At 53.4% G+C, this 17,181-nt stretch overlaps 5 protein-coding genes across 5 annotated transcripts; 3 read left to right on the forward strand and 2 right to left on the reverse strand.

The window, feature by feature from the left end:
- Positions 1-49: 49 nt before the first annotated feature.
- Positions 50-1,404, reverse strand: PODANS_3_6620 (uncharacterized protein; the record flags this gene model as incomplete). The annotated part of the gene is made up of 2 exons (XM_001909430.1): positions 50-742; positions 802-1,404. 2 exons carry the CDS (start codon positions 1,402-1,404, stop codon positions 50-52), a joined length of 1,296 nt encoding a protein of 431 aa, XP_001909465.1.
- Positions 1,405-6,768: 5,364 nt separating this feature from the next.
- Positions 6,769-8,001, forward strand: PODANS_3_6630 (uncharacterized protein; the record flags this gene model as incomplete). The annotated part of the gene is made up of 1 exon (XM_001909431.1): positions 6,769-8,001. The coding sequence occupies one exon, from the start codon at positions 6,769-6,771 to the stop codon at positions 7,999-8,001; it is 1,233 nt and encodes a 410-aa protein (XP_001909466.1).
- Positions 8,002-10,625: 2,624 nt separating this feature from the next.
- On the reverse strand, positions 10,626-11,778 carry PODANS_3_6640 (uncharacterized protein; the record flags this gene model as incomplete). Its single annotated transcript, XM_001909432.1, has 2 exons — positions 10,626-11,111; positions 11,371-11,778. Coding segments are annotated over 2 exons (894 nt in total), but the record flags the coding sequence as incomplete, so codon positions are not given.
- Positions 11,779-12,339: 561 nt separating this feature from the next.
- PODANS_3_6650 (uncharacterized protein) lies at positions 12,340-13,636 on the forward strand (the record flags this gene model as incomplete). The annotated part of the gene is made up of 3 exons (XM_001909433.1): positions 12,340-12,397; positions 12,464-12,901; positions 12,957-13,636. 3 exons carry the CDS (start codon positions 12,340-12,342, stop codon positions 13,634-13,636), a joined length of 1,176 nt encoding a protein of 391 aa, XP_001909468.1.
- A 1,515-nt stretch (positions 13,637-15,151) lies between these two features.
- On the forward strand, positions 15,152-16,204 carry PODANS_3_6660 (uncharacterized protein; the record flags this gene model as incomplete). Its single annotated transcript, XM_001909434.1, has 1 exon — positions 15,152-16,204. One exon carries the CDS (start codon positions 15,152-15,154, stop codon positions 16,202-16,204), a length of 1,053 nt encoding a protein of 350 aa, XP_001909469.1.
- Positions 16,205-17,181: the final 977 nt, after the last annotated feature.

A 17,181-nucleotide genomic window follows, 5' to 3' on the forward strand; every position in this document is an offset into this window, starting at 1 on the left:
CCACCCGCCCCTTTTCAGTCCTTCCACCATTCTAAAGGAGCAGTTCCCATTACCTCTTCCGAACCCCTGCCTTGGGCAGGACCTTTTCCAGTTTCCGGAGACTCCCCCCCGCAGCATCAACCCACTCCCTTCTCACCAGCGGCAGGCTCCTCATGTGCGCTTCCAAGACCGACTTGTTATGCTCCGGCCGGATGAGGTTGTCAAACATCAGTCTTGTCTGCCGCGCGAGCATGGAGATGGAGATGATGACGATGCCCCGGATGAAGGTCATGTACTCTGGCATTCCGTCGTCCAAAAGGGTGGACTGGTAGGTTAGCGTGAAGCAGGTGGCCATGAGGGCGTTGCCTTCCGATGCCAAATTCGGGGAGGAGGAGGAAGACGGTAGGGAGGAGAGAGCCTTCTTGATGGATTTGATGGCTTTGAGACGGTGGGTCATCGCCGGCGTCAGGGTGAGGGAGGGGTCGGACTGGAGGAGGTGGGAGGCCGAATACCCCAGTATGGCGTGCATGAGGTAGGGGTGGGATTGGGATAGGTGAGGGACTGTGTGCAGCCATAAAGGCTCTGAACCGATGGGGTGGTGGGGGTAGCAGGTGGAGAGGAAGTGGTGGTAGAGGCGGAGGTCGAGGAGGGAGAATAGAGGGAGGGTGTTGGTTGGCTGGTGGGTTATGGTTGGCAGGGAGGGGTACTCGCAGGTGAGGCCGGTTTTGAGGCAGTGGCCGCAGGAGGGGCGGGTTTCTTGACACTGGTGGGTGGCGTGTATCAGTGAGTGATTGTTTAGGTGGTTGGATGGTGGTTACCTACCTTTATGCGTCGACGTTTGCAGTTGAAACAACCCCTTCGGCTTTTTGTGTGGCCCCTTCTTTCTAACCGCTGTTTTCCCGCCGCGGTTAGGCTGCCGCTGTTGCTCCCGCTTCCTCCCCCTCCGCTACCGCCGCCGCCGTGGCCGGAAGAAGGGGCGGGGCTGCCGCCGCCGCTGCTACCGTCGTTATAACCTGTTCCTGACACGGCAGAGGGGTCAAAGCTGGGGAGTTGGAGTTGGTTTTGGGGGTAGGGTTGTCCATAGCTCCCTGGACTGTGGGCGTTGTGAAGAGCGAGAGCGGTGTTGGTGCTTGTCAGGGCTGGGACCGTCAACAGGGACGGGGGAGGGACGGGGTTGAGGTTCTGGAGGGTGGCATCTGATGCTGAGGAAACAAAATTGCCAGAGGTGGATGCAGATGCTGAGCTCTCCTCAGCAAGGTAGTCGATATCCTCGTGAGAATGATGGGGCTGTTGGGTGTAAAAGGCCGAGTAGTCAAACTCGGGGGTCTCGGTTGTGGTGTTTAGAGCCAAGAGGGGGTAGTTAGCATGGAGGTTGGGGTCCATTTCGTTGTTGTCGTTGTTGTTGTTGTTGTTGCCGTAGTTCATCGTCTGCTTTGTGTACTAATCGATAGTAATCGCTAGACCAGAATTGTCAGAAATTACTCCGGGAGAGGCATCCAAGTGGAGATAGTAGAGGTGTACTTAACCTGACCTACAAACAAGCTGATTCCTTGTAAAGGACCCTCACCTCCCGAAATGGAATCAAGGGGTATCACGTGTGTCGTCAAAGGGTTGGATTATGCCTTAGGCATACTACTCCCATCACATCAAAAAGTCCGACGCAAGATAAAATCTGCCAGCTAGCTATATAACCCGCCAAGAGTGGCAGTGTGATCATAGTCTTCCCCCTTGCGATAGAAGCCGCCCTATTGGATACCTTGCGAGGTCTTTTAACTCAATTAACGATGGTAGGATAAGAGAAGTGCACGAGGCTGTGGGTGTGATGTCGCTTGTCGATCCCCGAAAGTAGGTCAGTAATTCTCAAACGGGAAGGAGGTTAGGACTGTTGTTCTGCTGCAGAGTTTAGTTGCCAGCACTCACCGAGAGAGTCATTCAGAATGTAGTCGAGTCTGAGTATCTAGAATCAGGGAATGAAAACGCGTCAGTGTCAACTACGAATATGATTTTGTAATTTGGCTCCTCTATTTCCCAACGCTAGTCCTCTTTGGTGATTGATGTTGGTAAGAGACAGTTGCACCGTCAGTTCAATATCCGTCACCGCTTCCTCCCGCGTTCCCTAGTCTCCGTAACGGCAATCAGTAGAAGCAACGCCACAATTATACAATCCAAAGGGCGCGACAGCGTGGACAGGGTTAGAAGTTGAGGCTCTACAACCCCCCCCCCCCCCCCCCCAAAAAAAAAAAACAAAAAAATCTTCAAAAAAAAAATCTCAAAATGGCAATCGGAGAAAACTCCCAGCCAGTTAGATCCCCCCAAGGCTGCAACCCCGGCCGGCCGGCCCGCGCGGGGTCGAGGTCGATCGGGTCATATGTCCCTCCGACGAGTCGATGTCGGCCCTTTTGCCTTCGCGAGATGCAGGCAGCGACGACACCGACGGAGTGGTTTGCCAATATTTTCACGGTTTTGGATCGATGATTGCCCTCTCAGCCCTGCTGGGCGAATTCTACGCCCACGACCTGCATGTGTCAGGAACGTTGCTTCGGGAGCGTATTTGGACCTGTTAGGGACCCGGGAAGGTAAGGATTGACATTGACACTGACGTTGTGTCGGCAGCTGGTTTGGTGGTTTGGGGAGAAGTCCTACGGGTAGGACATGTCGTGATGCAACTTACGAATCGATTCGTCATGCTGAGGTCAATTAGTATCTAGAAACCTGACCGTGTGTAAGTCACTGGCCGAATGGCAAAGTCATCAACAAACCTGCTGGGAAGGTGATGTATACTAACTGACATAGATGGGCGGTCTGTAGTCCTCGTGGTCGATTTCCTTCTTCCCTTTGCCAGATCTGTGTTCTTCCCAAACAACGTCCATGTACACCGCTTGGTGTATCATAGGCAGATCACTCTATCGTTGATCACCGTGCCGACTTCCGGGACAATATCAAACTCGACTGACAATAGGAGACCGACAAAGTCCGGGACCGAAGGAAATGCGAGATGGCAAAACCGCCGAGGAAAGAAATTGAGATGAATGCAGTGTCGATGAGGTGAAGGGTTGTTTCCATTGGGATGAAGACAAATGTCTGTCTGTCCTCTATACCGACATGCTGTTGCATACTTCGGTGAGAGTCAGCAGGACTTGCAAAACCGATGACCGATCGGTTCTCCCTGTCCTCGGCAAAATGCTGCACACTCAGCAATGAGGGTCTTCGGATATCGTTGATGTTGTAGGAGCAGTCGTCGTGGCCGTGTCTCAGTTCCCATCCAATATGCTGCCCTACTAGACGGCCAAGGCTTTCCAAGCCTTTTTGTACCAAGTGGCCGTTATCGTAGCCTGGTGTTTCAGTTTGCAGAAACAGACTGGCGACAAAGTTGATTCAAAACCTGCGGCCATCCGTCTTTACCACTTGGCATGCTCGGACTGAAAGATATGGGACCCCGTGGCTCGTCATCCTCCCTGGAGGAGTTTGTGAGGTTGCAAGTTAGTATGTTGTAGATCGTTACCTTGAATAGCAGGTCGGGGAGGCTGGCGAGGCTTGTGATTTTGGAGAGGCGTCGGAGAGGGCTTGTCGGCGGTGAAGGCTGAGATATCACTTTTTCTCACGTTGACCTGACCTGTCTATGCGTGGCTATGAGCCATGCCCTTTGATATATCGTTTGGAAATGCCGTCAGCTGTAAGCGTCAAGCCGTGGATGATGAAGATCCAAATCTAAAACAGACCAAAAGTCCACGCAGGCATCGGCGGCAATCCGTCGCCGTGTAACGGTTTCTCCAATTATGAGTGCTGTTGCTCCAAAATAAGAGTAGATGGTTACACCCGCTGCCGACTACCTGCTTCGCCATGCAGTGAGAAGACCAACATACCTTTTATACCTGGATGGAAAGAATACCCGCGGGCGTTTGTTTGTCAGCACTTACTGCCTCCTGCTCACGAGAAAAGAACAGGACTCCGGGTAAAGTTGACCGTGCCTCCAGAACACTGCAGCTCGAGAACTACCACCTCAACATTCCAGCCAATAGTTCAGCTCTTTCAGCTTCGCATCTGGATGGCTGACGGGAGTGATAAGACAACGAAAATAACCAAGACAATTTCTCGGTTCTCCCGGTTCTTCGGAACCTTTGAGCGCCCAAAAGACGGCTCGGGAGGGAAGGGAAGGGAAAGGAAAGAAAAAGAAGATTAAATCAACCTCAGACATAGAACCTCAGTCAGTGAGGAGGTCACACAGCTCCCGGAACTTCACATCCTCTACCCGTCATTTGTGGTCAAGGTGAGATTTGATTATCAGAAGACTATCACCAATGAGAAGAAATGCTCGCCAATGGACAGATAGGTCAAAGGCACGGTGCTACTGTCGTGCTTCCTGGACGTGGGACCTTGCGTTTTGCAGCAAGCTATTGAGAATCAAGGTTCGGGGAGCACAGTTGACCCATCCAGCTCGGGTGTCCATCCAGTGCCAGTGCCAGTGATCAGTCTCGCCGTCGACTACTCGGTCGCAACTCGCAAGGTCGGTAGTTGGCCGACGAGGGGCGATCATATCCTAAAGTCAGCATGAACTGCCGTGACCTGGGTAGAGGTGGGAGGCTCCACGTGTCCCCGCAGTAAAAAAACGCTGCGGATGGCTGAAACGAATCCAGCCGACCCTCCATGTAGAGGAGGAGGGGGTGTGTGTGTGTGTGGACGGCGCGACAAGGTCTTGCGAAAAATCCCCCTGGAACCCGCAGTTCGGCGTTAAAGGAAAAGAACAGGCGAAGGATTGACAAACAGAAACCTGTTATCGTTTACGTTGGTGATGCTTGGCTTACCACAACATTACCACTCGTATGTGAAGTCTTGTCAATCTTCTCAGCTTCCAGAACAGATCTGCGGTCCAGGTTCGTCGCCTTGCCCAGGCTGCGCTAGCCTAGCGTGGAAAAACAAGCCTTTTTCCCCCTCGTCCGCAGACAGGGGAACACGTGCTATCGTGGCTCCGGAGCGCTGGATGCAATTTCGCTTGCGATCCGGAACAGCGATCGATTGAGATGTCAAAAACGGCCAAAAAGATTTAATTCAGCTTCAAGATGTTTTCCACGAACAAGACGACAGAAAGCGACGACCTCTGGGAGTTGGGCGCTTGTGTGTTTGCGCGCGCCACGCCGGCGTCAAAGGGGTCGAGGAGGGTCATCCCCACCTTGCTCCGCAAAGGCGTGTTTCGAACTGGATCGGACGACAGCTGAGAGATATGGAGAAGACTCGTCATAGGATCCGGTGTTGCCAAGGACCGTGATAACACTGTATGGCTTGCTGCTTGCGTGCTTGAGTGCTTGCGTAATGCTGCGCTGGCAGAAGAAGAAGACAAGTCATTCTCATCAGAATTTTCAGGCCGCAATCCTCGAAAAAAGAGTGCCCTGTTCCTGCAGCAGCGAGCCATTTCCCCCTGGATAAAGAGTGCGAGAGTTTGCGTACCTGCATCCCCGCACTGCTTTCGATTGGGTGCGGTGCTGCTTTTTGCGGGTCCGGCTTTTCTGGTAAACCCACCGTGTTGGTCAGCCCAGCCGAGGGGGGGGCCGACGAGACTCCGACAGGCAACATGAAGACAATTGCCCCACTCGAGACCTCTTGCGACGAACAGCAGCAGCAGCACCTCCTCCATCACCCGCCCGACGATTCCAGCGATTCGTTTGGTTATTCTGCCCGCATCGGCCGAACCGGGACGACTCTCGGCCTAGACTCTTGGAAGATGTCGACTGATGGAGAAGGACATGAGGATGATGGAGAATTGACGGACGGACACTGACGTGAGCTGAATGGAGACGAGTGTTTCCTATCCGGCAGATGGCCCTTGCGTTGGGTGACTGTCCGAGCTCTCCATCCCTAGGAATGAGAAAACTCAAGGGGGGCTGGTGCCATCGACAGCTCGCCTCAACTGGGCCTCCGGAAGTGGTTGGGTTGCTGTGGCCGCATTTGATGGCTTCTCCAGGGCAGACTGTGGCGTCTTTTGAGATGCAGACTGTGCTGTGAGAGCCTATAGAGCCGCGGCGTGTCCACGAAAATGAATGCCACCAAGGAAAAAGTTGGCGCTGACGTTGTTTGTGATGTTTGTGATGATAGCTGTCAGTCTGTGATGGGCGGCGGACATGAAGAAGGCTGGCAACTTGTTCTCTAGGTGAGTATAATAAGTGAACTGGAGACTCCGACTTTGCCTCGTGGGATGAGAGCCCACATGCTTCCCTCACCTTCAACCTGAAATCAATAGGAGCAATCAAAGTTCCCGACTTTGTGGCCCAGTCTGCCGTCTCATTAGTCTGAGTGGGGCACACAACAAACACCCACACCTCGCCAGAGCAACCACACCCCCCCTTCAGCTTGCCGAGCTCGCACAAATATTCTCTCAATTCACACCCTCCTCTTCTCACCTGGCTCCTGTTCCTGGATCTGTGCCCTGTGCCTGGATTACCCCTGCCTTCTAGGTTCCCGCCCTCCACTGCCAAAAACGAACACTCTTTTAAAACACCACAACCCCCCACCGCTCGCACTCTCTTTCCCTCTCGTCTCTCAACCTACCGGTCACGGGCCTTTCCATTCCTTTCCACTGCATTTGGGTCGCTAGTTTCGACTGTCGTACATTTGATCTTTTTTCTCGATCACGACACCGTCACCTCGCATCACTCCTTCTGCGTCTTTGACAGACAGCGACATTCATTCCTTTCACGAACAGGCCCATCCTTCGACCACCCAGCCGATCACCTACAGTTTTATACCCATCCATCACCACCTCTAGCATTGGCTTATTTTCACCCTCAGCAAAGCAAAATGCATTTCACCACTGTTCTCGCGCTGGCCGCCGCTGGCCTCGCTGGCCAGGCTGCTGCCGGCCCTCACCTCAACCACCAGCATGGCGTTAGACATGTTCACGAGAAGCGTGCCCTTGTGACTGAGCTCGTCACCGTCACCAACTGGGTCACCGTCACCGTCACTGGTCACTCGCCTACCGGTCGTCGCCAGCACTACACCAACACTCGCAAAGCCAAGAAGGTCAAGCCTACTCCTTCCAGCCAGGCCGCTCCTGCCCCGCCTCCTCCTCCTCCCGCGTCTGTTGCACCTGCCCCGGAGCCGACCACAGTCATCACTCGTGTTCGCCCTGCTGACCCTGAGCCCACTCCCGCTCCGGCCGAGCCCCCCAAGAGCGAGCCCGCGCCTCCTCCCCCGGCTCCTGTTGTTGTCTCCAGCCAGGCCCCCGCGGTGGTCGTAAAGCCAGAGCCAGTTCCCAATCCCGCTCCTGCTCCTGCCCCGGCCCCGGCCCCGGCTCCAGCTCCAGCTCCCGCGCCCAAGGGACAGAGACTTGGAGCAGGCTTGGCCTACAATAACCCTAACTTGTTAAAAACCTTGCTCGGATCTGGCACCAAGATTGGCTGGACCTACAACTGGGGTCAGCGCGATGACTCTGGCACTGGCCTTCCCTTCATCCCCACACTCTGGGGTCTCAAGCTGGATTTTGCTCAGGTCTGGCCTGCCAATGCCCAGAGAGCCATCGACGCTGGCTCGCCGTGCCTTTTCAGCTTCAACGAGCCCGATCACGGAACCCAGGCTAACCTCTCCCCCGAGGTTGCCGCTGCCAAGCACAAGGAGCTCATGAACCCGTTCCAGGGCAAGGCGCGCATTGGTTCACCTTCCATCACCAACGGCGGTGGCCCCGACATGGGCATCGAGTGGATGAAGAGGTTCTTCGCTGCCTGCAACGGCGGGTGCGCCGTCGACTTTGTCAACATTCACATTTACGGTTTCAGCACTGAGCAATTCTTGGACCACCTCGTCAAAGTGAACGAGCTGTTCAAGAAGCCCGTGTGGATCACCGAGTTTGGATTTAATGGATCCGACGACGAGATCGCCCAGCAGCTCAAGACCGTCATTGACGCCATTGACAACGACCCCAAGTATGCCTTTGTCGAGGCCTACTCTTACTTTATGGTTGAGGAGGGCATCCTGGTCAAGGGCAACCAGCCCAGTCGCTATGGTAGGACTTTTGCCTATGGCGGGGCCAACTAAAGGATTTCAAAATCGAAAATTTCTCGGGATATGAGAAGAAAAGGAAGAGTTAACGACATCTTGTTTTTTTTCGATTCATGGACAAAGTTTAGGGTTGTTTTCGGGGGGGGGGATCTTTTTCTTTTTCTTTTTTCTCGAGCCAGGATTCTTCGCTTCTGTTATATGTGTCTTGTTTTTCTTCTCCAACCTTGCAGGATATTTTCCAGGCTAGTTGGTCCCAAGGGCAATTATTCTTTCGGGTTTGAGGGGGGCAAGCAGCATGGACACACGTTGCCATGTTTGGCTTTTTTTTCTTTTTTTCCGGGAGGAAATCTTTCGATTTGTACATATTCGATTCTTTTTTTCTTCTTCTTGTTTTTATGCTTTTTTCTCTTTCAAAGGGAATGCAGTTATGAAAAGATTATGTGTATGGAAATGGTATGGGGTCAACAACAAGACAAATGGGATACACTGGGATACAGGTTATGGGATCTTGACGGAAGAGGCATTTCTGGGAAGCGTAAAAAGCTGGAAATGGGGACGGACGGACGGACATGAGACAAGATGGTAGATAGATTCATGACGATCGCTTATGGCCCTTTTGCTCTGAGAATATGTGGGAATACAAACGCGCCGATTCATATCATTACATGTGCGCTTGTGAATGTGTGAGCTGTGATATGAAAGTGTCTTGGAATATGACAAAGACGTGATGTTCAAAACAAAGTAAAGGGGGGGAAGTTTGGTTGTGGTGGGTGGGTAGGTATTGTGGAAATTTGGGGGAGCATACCTACCTACCTGGATACCTATGTAGTACTGGTGGAAGTGATGGGTGGCTGCGTGAAGTGGTTTTCTTCCGTCGGGACGGACGGGTGCGGATGTTAACATAAACTTGGGGTTGAGTCGGTTGCCGGGGGATTTGTTCATCTTGAAGAAGGGCAGAGACGTGGAACTGGGGTCATCTTATTGCGGGAAGGGGAAGGTGGGGGGGCGCTTGAGCCGGGGATGGGGGGCCATGGCTCGTTTGCTTCGCTGTTGGTAGAGAAGATAAGACGGGGTCCCGGGAGATTTGTGGGAAGAGAAGTTTTTAGAGTAAGTAGGGGGGGGGAGGAAACCAGAATTGACGGTCACTCATGAGTGTGGGATTGGGACATGCAACAGCTGTTGGGCTGTGGGGGCAAAGTACCTAACCTAGAGGTACCTACCTCTCGAGCTGGGTTTCCCCGCGGGCTCGCTTCGACGGAGGTGAGTAGTCCTGGAAAGTAGTGACAGCCAGCCGTTGGGGGCTAGAAGAAAGGGTAACAGAGTTGACAGCTCATGATGGCGGCTAGGGGTTGGGTATCTGTGATTGCTGGACGATTGGGGAACTAAACTTTTCCACGGGGTTGAGAGGGGAAGAGGAAGCCGTTGACTGCCTAGTTGCAAAAGTTTCTGGGTTGGCTGATTCATCTGGACCGTTAGACTATGGGGGCAAAGCTTCCAGAGTTGGCTACTCATGATGGCGGCGGCTCGGGGGAACAATATATCTGTGATTGTTAGACTACGGGCAAAAGTCCCCGTCACCAAACCATGCTTCCTGCTTTTAACGGCGCCGGTTCTTCGTGAAAATTTGAAAGGAAAATTCCATAGCTTCGGAGCTGGCTAATTCATGTAGAGAGGACTGCTGCACCCCTTAGACTGCGGGAAAATTATTGGCTGGCTGGCTGGCCGGCCTTGAGAAGAGAGACGCTACCAAAGGGCGGGCGGACACAGAATTGACTAGGTATGTCAGTCAAAAGAGAAACTAGGAATGACCGGCTCAAGATCAATGACTTCATTCAGGGGGTCTTTTCCCAATCTGGGCTGACATTTTCATGTTGGAAATTCGGAAGAACATGACAAGATGCTCTGTTAACTCGACTTGCAGGGCGACCGAGGTGACTTTTCCACTACTCAAACCATGGACTGCTAAACTGTTGACCCAGCCTCGAGGCTTGGATTAGACAAAATACGTAATTCGTTGTAGGCTCACGGTGTGAGAGGAAAAGCAAGTATTAAGACCTGTTCTCAATCTCAACATTGAGACCCCAATCCAACACCCTCGCCTTAGTCATCTTTCCTCTACAAGACCCGCATCGGTTCTCAGAGAACATTCCCACCATCCAGCTGGACCCCAGACGTAGGGGCGACGTTATTCTTGACATCCCGCTTTATCTCGAATGCCAACCACCCAAATGGCGAAATAACCTGACCGATTGGGTGATTCCACAACTACAGCTCCGAAGTTCGCTAACCCGCGGCACAGGCATCCAAAACGACGAGTTCAAGTTAAAGAGACATCAAGAATACCATCGCACCTACAATCTACGATCCGGTTCTACAACCACCACCTCTTCTCCCCCGTCCTTCCTAACTTCCACTTCCTAACCAATCTCACAAACAGTATCAAGGTGGTGTAATGTCCCCCCTACCCCCCAACCAACCCTCTTACCTCCCCCACCCACCTCTCCCATTTCCTCTCATTCTCTTCCCTCTCCCCCCTCCACTCCCTCACCCTCTCCCCCATCCCAAGATCCCCCCTCATATGCTCCCCCTTAGGGATCCCATCCCAAAACCCGCACCCCCATCCCCACCATCACAACCGCCAACCAAGCCTACCTCCAAACTTACCCAGTCCCAATCCCTCCTCTCACCTCCCTCACCACCTTGGCATGCCTCCAAACATCCACATTACCAGTCAAAACCCAAAACCCTTGATACACCGCCCCATTCCCTTTGCACCATCTCCTCGTTTCAATATCCCAGTTGTACATGCCCGCTGTAAACCTGTTTTGTATCAGACTTACTCTTGGGAGAGAAGAGTTCAGGTCGAGAAACTCGTCAAAGATATCGAGGAAATCCGGGGGAACGTTGGAGTAGCCTAGGTGGCGGATTTGATTGGGGAGGTAAGAAGTGAGATGGGTCCAGGCGGTGATGTTTTCAGGGAGGGTTTCAAAAGGGGAGTGGAGGATTAAGGCGTCGAGGTAGGGGGGTTGGTGATCCGGGGTGGAGAGGTTGGATAGGGAGGAGGCTATCGAGGTTGTGAGGGAGGTTGTGAGCGGGTTGGTGGAGGTGTAGTGGGTGGAGGGGGAGGGGGTGTATTTGGTTTGTATCTATGAGTGGTTAGTTTGGTTGCTTAAAGAGGGTGGGGGGAATGGTGGGATGATTGGGGTAGAGGATAGGGGATAGGTTGGGTGGTGGGATGAGGAGGATAGGGGATGATGGTGGATGATGGTGGATGATGATGGATGATGGTGGATGATGGTGGATGATGGTGGAATGATGGTGGAATGATGGTTGTAGGAGATGGGTGGTCGACTAATGGGCCAGCAGGGGGATAAGGGCACAAGTCAAGGGGTGAGGTGGAATTACCCAGAGATCATTCCTGCTGACGATGCCTTCAGATATCGCCCTTCGAATACCCTCGCCGACGAGGGCCTCGTCGTAATGCCGTTTCATGGCCGCTGTATCGATTCCCCGGAAGCCGGCTTTGATTGCTTCATAGACGAGGTCGGCGGTGCGGTCTTTTTTCCAGGCTGTGCCGTAGATGAGGGATGGCATTTTGGGGAGGGATGGGGGCGGTTCTGAGGTGGACATGGTGGCCAGGGTTCTTGGGTGACGGTGAATGGGAAAGCTATGAAGTGGCGGGACGAAACGGTTGGGTGTCAGAAGGGTTGGTGGTTTGAGGCTTGAAAATGATGATTTTGTCGGAAACATGTCTTTTTCACTGTGTGTCTTTGAATGGGAAGTTGTGAAGATCTCAGGACGGGAAGGTACAACTCAATTGATTGGTCAAAGCTGAGTGGTGAGGGGAAGCTGTTGACAGGTTTATATCGAGCTTTTCGAGATAAATTTTTGACAAGACAGTGTCCATACGCTTTCGACCTATAGCTTCCCTTTCCATATCGATTTCTTCAACTTCATCGTCCGCAAAAAAAATGTTCTGTTGAATAAGTCAAGAATGACGTCGTCTAGGCTTTTGATGCACCTTCGCCAATCGGGAGCCGGGAGCTTTCTGTCCGCCATGTCTGCTGGGATCATCCTGGGCACGGGAATGGGCGGAATTCAATTGGCTAAAGAAGCTGTGGTGGATCCCTACCCACCTGGGAGAGCTTCCTCAGTGCGGGACAGGTGCCGCAGTTTTGGGTGCGTGTTTCGGCGATTTACCCGTCAGCGCCGTCGCTGCCCCGCCATGAGGATGGAGGGGAAGATGGCGCGAGGTTGGACACGCCGGCTACGGGCTTTGCTTCAAAAGGACTTCAAGCCAGCGTGGTTTCTTTTCTCTTTGTCGTCTGTGTCTGTATTCACTTGTCAAAGCTTCATTGGCATCACCAGCGCACCATGTCGTCTCCGTATACTGTGAGGTGGGGTATTCTGGCCACCGGCTGGATTGCTGAGAGTGAGTGCCTGCTGCCCCTTTTAATTTTGAACCTTGGTAAACGGCATGACTAAAACGCTCTTCTAGCCTTCACCAAGGATCTCCTCACTAACCCAGCTTCCCGTGATGTCCATGATGTGCGCCATCAGGTCGTTGCCGTGTCCTCGTCCAGCTCCAAGGAGAAAGCTGCCGAGTTCATCAAGAAGGTGGATGCTCCCAGCTCAGCAAAGGCCTATGGTTCTTACCATGAGCTGGTAGCTGACCCCGATGTCGATATCATCTATGTTGCTACACCACACAGCCACCACTTCCAAAACGCCATGCTTGCCCTCGATGCTGGCAAGAATGTGCTCTGCGAGAAGTCCTTGACTGTGACTGCTGCCCAGACCCGCAAGCTCATCGAGACTGCTCGCTCCAAGAACCTCTTCTTCATGGAGGCTGTGTGGACTCGCTACTTCCCCCTGAGCATCAAGGTCAGGGAGTTGATCACATCCGGTGCCATCGGCAACGTGTACCGTACTATTGGTTAGTTTGGTCCTACCAATTGTTTAGAAGAATGCCGTACTGACTTCCCATGCAGCCGACCTCTCTGTTGGCCGTGATGCCCCCGAGGGCAAGATTGACTTCCCCGATGAGAACCGCATGGTCAACGCCGACTTGGCCGGCGGTGCTCTCTTGGATCTTGGCATTTACGCCTTGACTTGGGTCTTCCAGTCTCTGTACCACACCCAGCCTGAAGCAGAGAAGGAAGCGCCCAATGTCATCGCTGCCGTCAACAAGTACCACACTGGTGCTGATGAGACCACCAGCATCATCCTCCAGTTCCCCAAGCACAAGAGCCACGGTATCGCTCTGACCTCTCTTCGGGTGGCCTCTGAACCTGACAACAAGGACACCGCCGGTGCCTCCATCCGCATCCAGGGCGGCCTTGGTGAAATTCAGGTCGTTGGGCCTGCCTACCGCCCACGTCAGCTGAGAGTCATCACCAAGGAGAGCGATGGCAAGGCCGAGGTCATTGACTTTGCCATCCCCAAGGACAAGGAGCGTAACTGGGGCCACGGCATGTTCTGGGAAGCTGACGAGGCCGCCCGCTGCCTGCGTGACGGGCAGAAGGAGAGCAAGACTCTGCCATGGAGCGAGAGCATTGTCATCATGGAGGTCATGGACGAAACCCTGAAGCAGGGCGGTGTGACATACCCCGAGTTGATTTCGACTGACGTCTTTGACCCCCAAAGTCCTCTCAACACTGGAAAGAGGTAAAACCCCAAGAAAGAGATTGGGGGTTGGGCTGGTATCTCTGCTTTGTGCCTGAACTCACAGCCTTGCTGCTGGCGCATTCTGGCGTCGGGCAGGCTTGTGGTAGGTCGTACGGAAAGCTGTTGGGACTAGAGACTCGGCATTAGGTCTTTGTCATTCACCCCACGACGCGAGGCTATGATGCCCAAGGATGGCATACAGAAAAGGGATGGGGGGACGCGGGATTTGGGCTCGGAAAATTTAGCCCGAGCCTAGCGCAGCTGGGTTTGGTTTATCTACCAACGAGAGGTCTGTGTAGTCCAAATGTACCTTTTACCAATTCACCCCTTGCCGTCTTTTTTCTGTGAAATATCGGTCAGGTCGTCAAGAAGGGTCATCGGGGCCATGACGATCGCCAAGGCCATAAATTGGGCCCATAACCCTGGTTTTCGGGTTAGGGTATTGTGCCGTGTTAGGTACGAATGGACGCTTCGTCACCGCAAGTGCTGTTGCATCATCCACAACGGCACGACTGGCTGGTGATGAAGAACTTGTATGACGGAGATGCAGATCTGAGACATATTTGTAGACTCTAGTCCATGTATGGTATGTTCTTTGGGAAAGGGGAGCTGTTGCCCGATAGCATCAATGCTCAGCCGATAACCGATAACAGCCCCACCAAGGTAAGGCCCATGTTCCCTCCCCTCTCTCTTCGGTGTCCCCAACCTTAACCCAACCACCAACCAAACATATCACCCACACACACACACACACGACCACACACAGGGGACCAGCTCCGAACCACGGCTACACCGTCCCGACTTGGGGAATCCGCATGTGCGCAAAGCTGCATAACGCGACCGAGTAATTGACCGTCCAACAAGGTGTGTGTCATCTCTCCGTCTTCTCCATCTCCATCTCTGAGTTGGTTTCCGTTCTTGTCAGGTTCTTCACCGTTCATGTTCTTCAGCCCTGTGTAGGCCTTGTTGTACACCTCTGCTAAGTAGGTACGTGTACAAGCCATCTCACAGTTCGTTCCTTGTCCTGCCCCGGTCGTGCAGCTATACCCCTCCAGTTGGCAGCAATGTCGTAGCTGGTTCCTTCGCCCTCAGCCTAGGACTGCACCGAGTGTCGGTCGGTCGCCAATGGCGTCTGTCTTGGCCCTGTTCGTCCCTGTCGCTTCTGCATCTTCAAATGCCTTGGGTTTACTGCAATCTGCACTGCATCCATGCCGCCACATCACGATCCCCCTCCCCAGGTCCCGCTACCTTGCCCGCTGACCCCCCCGGAACAGGCGGTCAAGGATATCAATCGCTGGGCCAAGAGCCGCGACAAGAATCGAAAAAAGCTTTTCCATCTCCCTAGGGCTGTGGTGTGTGTGAAAAATCTCTGCGGCCTGACCTGACTGAGAAGCAGGACACTCGGTCAGCGTGCCGCGCGAAGCCCGAGTTGGGCCCAGGACCAACGAGATCAACAAGTCTCACCTTGTTGTTGCCCGATCCAGCACTATTCCAAAGTCTCTCGGTGTAACCCGAACCCATGATGGCTTCGACACATACCCCCTCAGCCCTGCCGTCTGACTCTGTGGCCGGTGACGTCGCCAAGCTGGCCGCCGCCGCCGCCGCTTCTCAGGCAGCAGAATCGGCAGAAGCAGAGGCCTACGAAAAGACGCATGTTCACGGTGTGTATGAAGCCATCGCCCCGCACTTTTCGGCGACACGCTACAAGCCCTGGCCTGCCGTGGCATCGTTTCTGCAGTCGCGGCCTCCGGGAGCGGTGGGTCTCGATGTTGGCTGTGGCAATGGCAAGTACCTGGGCCTAAACCCATCCGTGTACATGGTCGGCTCGGATCGTAGTGCTTCGCTTGTTGCGCTTGCCCACAGCCGTGGGAGGCAGCTCCAGGAACAGCAGGCCCAGGAGGCGAAGAAGCGGATCGCTCAAGGTGAGCTGGACGCAACAACAGGAACAGGCGGGGAGTCGAGTGGAGCTGCCATCGCCACAGAGGTGCTTGTAGCTGATGGACTCTCACTCCCCTTCCGCGAACGCGCTGCGGATTTCGTCATCTGTATCGCCGTTATCCACCACATGTCGACAAGAACAAGGCGTCAAGAGGCGATCCGTCACCTCCTGCGATGTGTCAGGACCGGACAGGCTGGCCAGCCCGGTGGTCAAATCTTGGTGTACGTATGGGCTCTCGAACAGGGCAACAGCCGGCGCGGATGGGACGAAGGGGGTGAGCAAGATCTGCTAGTGCCCTGGGTGCTCAAGAGTCAGCAAAAACAGCCCAAGCGACTGAAACAACGCAAAGGACAGAAACGGACTCGGGACCAAGATTCCAGTGGTGTTGCTGCCAGTAATAATAGCGGTGAGGCTCCACCATCTGAGGCTACTGCCGGTGCAACTACTGCGGCCACGGAACCAGACCCGGGCCACACCGACCCCGTCTTCAAGCGCTATTATCATCTCTACCGCAAAGGTGAGCTGGAGGAGGATGTATTGGCTGCCGGGGGCGCAGTCATCACCAGCGGTTACGAAAGAGACAACTGGTGGGTGGTGGCTGCCAATGAGCCCCTCCCGTCACAGTCAACATGAGGCGAAAGCTGAAGAAAATATATGATGTTGAACCAAACAAGACACCGAAACGGAGTCCGGGTCCGTTGGTTGGGTGATCTATCGCTCGCTAATGCGGTCCTCCCTCCGTCTTTGGGGGTACGTGTGTGTTTGGTGATTTTCTTTTTCAAGTGAAACGTTTGCTTGGTTTGTTCCCGTTGGCTGTTGGATGAGTGTTGGAGACCAGTCGCAACGATGACTCCGTTTCGGATGAACGGTGGTTTGCCTCTCGGGTTCGTATCATTGATCTCTTCCAGCTTTGTTGAGCACACTACGGAGGGGAACTCTCCAATAATGGTGCCATACTCAGCCTTGCTGGGTATATCTCGATGATTCATACCTGATGATTTGCTCTAGTTGTGGGCTATCTCCAGCTTTGTTGAGCATCAGATAGTCTTGCCGAGAGAATGGTGAGAAACGATCACCAGAGATCAGACACCCCTGGCAAGCTAGACCCCTTTGGATACCGCTGTTATGTGATGGATCGATCTATTATGTGTTGTTCGAGGCTTCTAGAAAGGTTGGTTCGCATCTTGCATAGTTGCTACATTTTGATGGTTGGGGCGGGGGAGGGTAGGTAGGTCTGTCACACTGAAAAAAAAAAAAAAAGATCTCCAGCCTAAAGTCCGATATGTTGGGGTTGGCCGCCGTAACCGCCGCCCCTTTGTGATTCTGTGTGTGTGCTTTGTGGTTTGCCAATCCACCCCCTTTTTGTCATACCTGAATAACATACATACACTCCAAAACTTTTGGTCCAAGAATTAATTATCCACAACCAACAAAAAGCTCAAAATTCTAACCCAATGATATCTCGTGGTGTGGAGAGAGGAAACATCTCTTCTCCGGAGAAGTTTTCTCTGTACCAAGCAGCAGCAGCAAGCAGTAATGATATGTCCCACCACCCATCTCTCTTTCAACGCCTTGTTTTGTTTTTGTAGAACAATTAGATCCCGGCCCCA

Source organism: Podospora anserina, chromosome 3, assembly GCF_000226545.1.
Source record: "Podospora anserina S mat+ genomic DNA chromosome 3, supercontig 2".
NCBI classification, from domain to species: Eukaryota; Fungi; Ascomycota; class Sordariomycetes; order Sordariales; family Podosporaceae; genus Podospora; species Podospora anserina.